We start from the raw sequence: 7,558 nt of genomic DNA, 5'->3' as shown, positions 1-7,558 counted from the left end.
AGTTTTTTTTTTTCCAACTTAACACCAACAATTACCTTTAAAAAAAAAAAATTATATTTTATGCCCAAACGCCTGCTTAAACAGATGAAATTCCTTTTCTAGTCCAAACTCGGGGTCACTCGACCGACAACACTAAATTTCACCGCATGTCACGCGTGCTAAATTGAAACGGACATCCCGGTCACACTTTTATATAGAGCTCCATATTATTTTGAAAATATCTTGGTAGTAACGTAATTAAGTGAAAAAGTGAGGGCATTTCAGCTTAAATTGGAGGTATAAATATCCAAAAATCTGTACTACCTCCACCTCCGCGGCGTCTTACTGGTCTTCGCAGCCGAAGCGATAAAGGTAGATTATTTATTTATTTACTTATTTTAACTTTTTTTTCACTCTCGCTCTTTCTGCTGTTCTATATGTTTAGCTTTGAATCTCAAAATATAGGGTTTCTATGATCTGCAGTAAGCTTTAATTTTGGACTTATATTTTGCTGCATTTTCACTACGAGTTTCGAATTTGTTTTTCTGATATTCGATTCATTGGATCAAGATAGTTTAATATTTTAAATATCTTAGTCAATTTAGTGTCTTTAAAGTTCTTTTGCATGTTTATATCCATTTTGTTTCTTTGATCTCTTTTTCCTTGTTAAATTAGTAACTTTATTGGTAATTTTGTGGAATGAAGTCTTCTTTGCTGGATGAGTTATTCATGTACAACTTTATTAGATTAAAACTGGCTGTTGTGTCTTATAAAAATGCTGCTAATTGCTATTTATATAATTAAGCCATAAACTTTTCTCTTTTAGTGCATAGATTCTTAACTCTGCATGCTTGTACTTTTTCCAAGTTCTTTGTTTATTCCAGCAAACCATATTCTTCTGTAGTTTCCCTTTTTCTACAGATTTAGGTGATTTGCTATTGTTAAATAATTCGGTCTGCAGTTACCTTGACATTGATATTCTTGAGGCTATTAGATGATCTTTATCACGTTCAAATATTGTTACTTGTTGATTTAGACAGTTAGTATTTGTTCTGTCTCTTCTTTTTACCTTGCGTTCATATAGTATGAGTTGATGTGGTTGACTCACTTATTATGAGTACATTGGACCTGATTTTTGCTTCTTTAAAGTTGCATTTTCCGGCAATTCTCAAGGCATATACTTCTGTAATCAGATACTGCAATATGGAGAATATGCACAGCTACTGGCAATTTGGTGATGAGCTTCGAGGGCAATCAAAAGTCATAGAGGATCATAAATGGTCAACAGCTGCTCTAAAATTGTCTGAGCAGATGAAGTACAAGGGTGAACGAAGGAATAACCTTGACCTTTCAAAGAGCTCAGCTGAAATTAGGCCCAGAGGTAGTTATGTTTTTCAGGAAGATAACAAGTGGGAAAGCCTTAACTTCAACATGTTAAATTTGGATAACAAGATGACTGAAAATATGAGCAAGAATCGCGTTGCAGATGGCATTTACAATATGAATCCAGTTTATCTTAAGCCCGATTTTAACAGTTTGGGAAATACGTCATTAAGCAAGTTCAATGTCAGCAACTACACGAAGGAACCTGGCAAGAATAACAATAACAGCATTGAGAGCGCCAATGGTAATAACTCTGTTGACAAAAGGTTTAAGACTCTGCCTGCTGCTGAGACACTGCCGAAGAATGAGGTTCTTGGTGGATATATATTTGTTTGTAACAATGATACTATGCAGGAAGACCTAAAGCGCCTGCTGTTCGGTAATTACTTTTTCCCTATCATGTTAGACATCTTCTACCCAAGTGGACTATTGTGTTTGGTATTGGATAGCCAGGGATCTTATTTCTTGTTACTAGTGGAACAAACTACATGGTGAACCTGCTTAGTTAACAACCAGTTAATTTACTCTATATTTTATGCTAGAAGCTAAAGAGCAACTAGCCAACAATTGAAGAAAATGAATTCCAAGTTTGTTACTCCATCTGCTTAGTAGACTATTCTTTGTTTGATTTTCAGCCTCTGTGCATGTTAACTTTATGTGACTTTTTAGTTTTCAAGGCTGGCAGAAGTATTTTCATACCCTAATTTGATAGACCATTTTAGCTTGTTCCACTAAATTTATACCAGCAGAGCCAACTGGAAACAAAGGCTAACTGTAAACAAAGTAGAAATCAGTTATGTTTTTCAGAAATCTTTCACCTATCCTCAACTCCAATCACAACATAGCAAAGTACCAACAAAAGTTGAAATTATTGATAAGTAGATGATGGCTAGAAAATTTCTTCGAATTGCTATCACCTCTAAACTTCAATCACTTCTTTGCAGGCCTACCTCCTAGATACAGAGATTCTGTCAGGGCTATAACACCAGGGTTACCCTTGTTCCTATATAACTACACTACTCACCAGTTGCATGGTATCTTCGAGGTTAGTTGCAGTAACTTAACTTTTGGTTATACTGGTGTGAGCTCAAAACCGTGATAATATCAACTGTTTTATATTTCCATAACTAAAGAGTAATTAACATCAAATCTCATGCTGGAAGCTGCATGGCGTGCAGTGTGAAGCATAAGATTTTTAGTCATACAAAGGATATACTGTTTCTTCTCTTATCATTTTTTCTTTAATTTTGTGGTTAGAAAATTTTCTCACCTAGGGTTAGGTCTGATGTGCTCTATACTTCATGGGGAACCTTATGGTTTTTCTGCTTTTGCCCTGAGCATTAACTTGCTGGCCTCTTATTTCTAGTCAAGAAATGTGTTCTGAATACCGTATCTTGTTAAATCTGAGCACTAGAGCCTTTTAGAATAGCTTCAGTAGAAGGCCTATCTTGTTACTTCTCCAACTGTGTTTTATGCAGTAAGCATAGATGTTATAGAAAAGTTGGATTCAATTCAATGGAGTCTCTCCAACATGCACCATGACTTTTTCTTTAAATTATCTGGGCAGGCATCGAGTTTTGGAGGTTCCAACATTGATCCAACTGCCTGGGAGGATAAAAAGTGCAAAGGAGAGTCAAGGTTTCCTGCTCAGGTGAGGTTATGAATTACAGCTCACTTTTTATTGAGGCTTTTTGAAGAATCTGTATTGATTCAGTTTCATGTACTTAACGCGTAGGTAAGGATCCGTGTCCGGAAAGTCTGTAAGCCTTTGGAAGAAGATGCTTTTAGACCAGTTTTACATCATTATGACGGCCCCAAGTTCCGCCTGGAGCTCTCTGTGCCTGAGGTAAGATGAGATTTTGTTCACGTATAAGTTCCATTCACCTGTTATTTGGGGACTACAGATTTTTAACCCCTAAAACCTTATCGTTTTTGCAGACTTTGGACTTACTAGATCTCTGTGAAAAAGCTGATGTCTAGGTGCTATGTGCACGTGCTGGTGTCCTGTACTAATAAGCATAAAGGAATTGTAGCCTATGTGTATGTTATAGGTTTGTGGTGCATGTCAGCAGTGTGCTGTCTGTAGATTCTCCAGAGCGCAAGCTTTTGGGGCAAGTCTGGTTAAGCGGTTCTAAATTTAGGATTGGCTTGTGTACGCCAAATAAGTGTAATGCTCATCTCTGGAGATGTTCGCAGATTAGCTTCACAAATTTAGCCATGTAATCTTACTGTAAACTTGAGATGAGTAAGAAGATTATGTAACACGTCAAGATAGAATGTGTTTCTTTATCTATAGTTGAGCTCTGCTTCATCCAACTTGTGCCACTTGAATTCTTAAAATTTATTTCCTTTTTGGCGATGCCAGTGTGTATCCACCAGGAAATTTGGTGCGGGTTGTCATGAGAATATTGGGTTGATGGTTTAATTGTATCCAGCGACAAGTTTCTGCAGAAACCATGTGGCTATCTTTTGCTCATTAGGGAACAGTGATAGATTAATGTGTCGTACCCAACGTTGACTGGGACTGTTAATGGTCCTTCCGCTGCTGATATAGAGTATGAAAAGCTGGCTGGGACTGTGAATGGTCCTTCCGCTGCTCATGGAGTATGAAAAGCAGTTGTGGGACCGTTAACTGTCCCCACAAATATCGTCGTCATGTTAAGGAAGTGCAAACATATAGTACGTCCGAATAATAATCTAGATACATGTACCAAAATAATTGTGTTAAACTTTACTTTCAGGTGTTTGGCTTGGGCAGACTGCACAACTTGCAATTTGGCCTTCCTTGTACATAGCAGTCACAAGTAGATATACCAAACACTGACCAACTTTACAGGGTAATATTTCTTCGCTGAATCAAATGTTCTCCAGTAGTATAAAATAGATAGTATAAACTTCTGTCGGATGCGAATTCTTGCGGCATTAATAAAATGTTAGTATTTAACCAAAACATGTGGCTGGAATACAGACTGTCAGAATGGGAACAGAAGTGGAGCAGACATCAAAGGTTCTTGACTGAATTGGAGTACAATATGTCCCATTAGTTGAGCCAAAGTATCCTTTCATGCATGGAGCTAGACAGCGAGATGTAAATGCATGAAGTAAGGTTACAAGGCGTAGAAGAAATAGAACAGTACGTAGTATTATTCCATCAAGTGCTAAAGCAACATCAATTAACTGATGAGGAAAAAAGGCAGCACCTTTATTGTCTGGCTGTGGAAGCTAAATGTTGTGGGACATCCTGACTTTTCATTGTCATTCGATGACCATTTGCCATCCTGGTTCCATTGCTGCGGCATGCTAAGTTAAGCAGATTTAGTGCAACAGAACCCTTCTAATCAGATTTTTCTTTCACACATTTGTGGCTCCTAGCAATGAATTCAGGTGTGCCTTTGCCCTTGGGAAAAGTTCCTCAGTTACAATCCCAGGTCTGAGTTGTACTATCTGGAATATTTCTATGGGTTTCCCAGATTCTCATCATACCTATGTTTCAAACTCATTCAAAGAGTACTAACACTATCAGAGCTAAAACAGAGCAGAACAATCTGAAGAGCCAGGGAACTGAGAAAATGTAAGCAGCTTTATGTTTGCAGTACCACTTAAAATAAGTATTTTTCCATCTTAATTGCTTGGCCCGGCAGCATAGCGTGTTTGTCCCTGCAATAATGCTCGTATCCAGCGGCAGAAAGCTGGAGCGCCCCCAGGTATGGTTCTCTTTTCAATCAAGAGAAATTAAAGCCTGCTGTGGATTATCCCTTGGTCTTCAAGCTATCCTCTTTCTTAGACTTGCTTGTATATGTCTTCTACTCAAGTAGCTCTTAGCAGTGATAGGATTTTGTCACCTGAAGTGAAGAAAAGCAGAAACGGCTATGAAGTAGTATCCTCACTCTCCCTGCAGCACGTTGATAAGAAGATATTGAAAAGGAAAGAAGATCTCTATTTCCAGTCGAAATGAATACCTTCAACATTATTAATGTGAATCCTCCTCCAGGATTTTGACAGAATCATGGAGCTTACAAAGTTTCCCTGAGAGAGGTAATACTGCCTGAGGAATGTCAAAGAAAGTGCTAATGTTGCCATGTCACTCTGGTTACAGCAAGCCCATTCAACAAAGATTGAATAAGAACGCAAGAAAGTTCATGTTTCAGGTAAGACTTGTTTTGATATTCACTTTAATCCAAAAACTCCAGTCTACCTAAAGGAACTTAACTGATGATCGTATTACACATAGATGTTATACATACAGGTCTCGATGGCAATTGCCGTGAAATTTGAAACTACGATTTCCTTCAAAAGATTCAATAATGATGGGCAAACTTATGTAGCACCATTTACAAGGCTCCAACCAGGTGTTTTCTTTAAGCTTCCTTCCTTCATCTGCTTCCTTAGTTTTACCACATCCTCCCATCTTCCAGCCTCTGCATACATATTAGATAAAACAACATAAACGCCATGACTATTTGGATTCAAAAGCAGAATTTCTTTCACAACTCGTTCTGCAATATCTATGTTTCCATGGCTCTGACATGCATGTAATAAGGATCCCCAGATAACCACGTCAGCCTTCAAAACCATTCCTCTTATGAGCTGTTCAGCTTCTAGCAGTTTCCCATTACGCCCAAGAATGTCAACCACGCATCCATAATGCTCAATCTTGGGCTCTACACCATACAACTCTTTCATGGAGTGAAATATTCCTTCACCATAGTCAAACAATCCGGCATGGCAGCATGCTGATAGAACCCCAACTAGTGTAATATCATTTGGCTTCACCTTTTCTTGTTCTAGCTTCTTAAAGAAGTTAATTGCTTCTTTTGCATGCCCATGAGCAGCTAAACCGCAAATCATTGCATTCCAAGTTGCAATATTCCTTTCTCGCATACCACTAAAACAATTCTTTGCCTCTACTATGGCACCGTTCTTTGCGTACATGTTCACTAACGCCGTGCCAAGAATCACTCCAAATTTTATTCCTTTTTCATCCATATATACGTGAATCTGTTCTCCTAATTGCAAACTATCCGACTGAGCACAAGCTGACAAAACAGAAGCCAAGGTGGCTCCGTTGGGCTCAATTCCATCCGCAAGCAGACGCTCAAACAACTGAATAGCGTCATTATATCTATCATTCTGTGCAAACCCACAAATCATCGTCGTCCAAATACTCAAATTTCGCTCAGTAATTTCATCAAACACTCTTCGTGCATCCTTTAATACACGACAAACAGAATACACTCTGATCAAGCCATTAACAACATGCAAATCTAAATCCAACCCGAATTTAATGACATGGCAATGCACTTGTCTACCAACATAAATACACGTCAAGTTGGAACAAGCTTTCAGTACAAAAGGGAATGTATGTTTGCCGGGAGTGACGCAAAGCCTTCGCATTTTTACATAACGAAGCAAGGCTTGCTGGGGAGTTGAGCTACCAGCTTGAGCTCTAATGAGAGTGTTCCACATAAATGAATTGGGTTTGTTGATACTATCAAAAAGTTTTAAGGCATAAGAAAGGTTGCCTGATTCCGACAGAGCACAGAAGGATAGTAAGCGGCTGGCGGCATAATTGTCGTGGATACGGGCAGTGATGATCATTTGGGCATGGATTTGCTTGAGTTGGTGCATTGAAGTGCATTGGTCCGCTAGAAGAGATAGTCGTGGAGGAGAATAAGGACGGACGGTGATAGTACAGAGGTGCCTGCAATGGAGTCCCCTGAAATTGAAGAGGTTCCATTTTGGCGGGACCATTATTGAGAACCTCCTTCTTGTCATACATACAGTTACATATAAGTACGGCGTTTTCGCGTTGGTTCAAATACTATATTTGTCTTAAAAATTTATTAAATAAGCATAAATTATTAATTTAAAATCCAATAACTTAAAAAGTATTAACAAAATTCTGAACCCATAAGTTTAAAATTCCGCCTCCACCTCTGACAATGGTTGTATGCCTTTGATAAATTTGAACAATTGATAATACCTATAAGATTTATCTGTCTAACAGTATCGGTGAACAATTTAACGAGATAGGTAGAATGAATAATACGAAATGTTGGCTACTGATCAAAGCTCGTGAACAATTGGACAATGTAGTATGTAAGATTCCCATCCAACAAAACTTGTGAACAATTTGACAAGATAAATGGAATGAAAATAGTACGACATAGTGTTGTCTCCCGATTGAATTTGTGAA

At 38.2% G+C, this 7,558-nt stretch overlaps 2 protein-coding genes across 4 annotated transcripts; one reads left to right on the top strand and one right to left on the bottom strand.

Annotated features, from left to right (window-relative positions):
- Nucleotides 1–221: 221 nt before the first annotated feature.
- LOC107796934 (B2 protein) lies at nt 222–3,678 on the top strand. Of its 3 annotated transcripts, none has more exons than XM_016619754.2 (6): nt 222–351; nt 1,173–1,741; nt 2,307–2,407; nt 2,930–3,013; nt 3,098–3,208; nt 3,301–3,678. In XM_016619754.2, the coding sequence occupies exons 2-6, from the start codon at nt 1,183–1,185 to the stop codon at nt 3,340–3,342; spliced, it is 897 nt and encodes a 298-aa protein (XP_016475240.1). In that variant the 5' UTR covers nt 222–351; nt 1,173–1,182; the 3' UTR covers nt 3,343–3,678. The 3 variants fall into 3 exon arrangements, with proteins under 3 accessions (XP_016475240.1, XP_016475241.1, XP_016475242.1); XM_016619755.2 differs by having other exon boundaries at nt 1,129–1,741; XM_016619756.2 differs by lacking the exon at nt 222–351 and adding an exon at nt 369–461.
- Nucleotides 3,679–4,205: 527 nt separating this feature from the next.
- LOC107796933 (pentatricopeptide repeat-containing protein At5g56310-like) lies at nt 4,206–7,263 on the bottom strand. Its single transcript, XM_075250574.1, has 4 exons — nt 5,322–7,263; nt 4,959–5,204; nt 4,563–4,845; nt 4,206–4,436 (listed from the first exon to the last, which is right to left on the bottom strand). The coding sequence occupies exon 1, from the start codon at nt 7,135–7,137 to the stop codon at nt 5,680–5,682; it is 1,458 nt and encodes a 485-aa protein (XP_075106675.1). The 5' UTR covers nt 7,138–7,263; the 3' UTR covers nt 4,206–4,436; nt 4,563–4,845; nt 4,959–5,204; nt 5,322–5,679.
- Between the last annotated feature and the right edge of the window lie 295 nt (nt 7,264–7,558).

This window comes from Nicotiana tabacum, chromosome 3, assembly GCF_000715075.1.
Source record: "Nicotiana tabacum cultivar K326 chromosome 3, ASM71507v2, whole genome shotgun sequence".
Classification (NCBI taxonomy): domain Eukaryota; kingdom Viridiplantae; phylum Streptophyta; class Magnoliopsida; order Solanales; family Solanaceae; genus Nicotiana; species Nicotiana tabacum.
The sequence above is the reverse complement of the archived record's forward strand: the minus strand, read 5'-3'. Positions and strand labels throughout refer to the sequence as shown.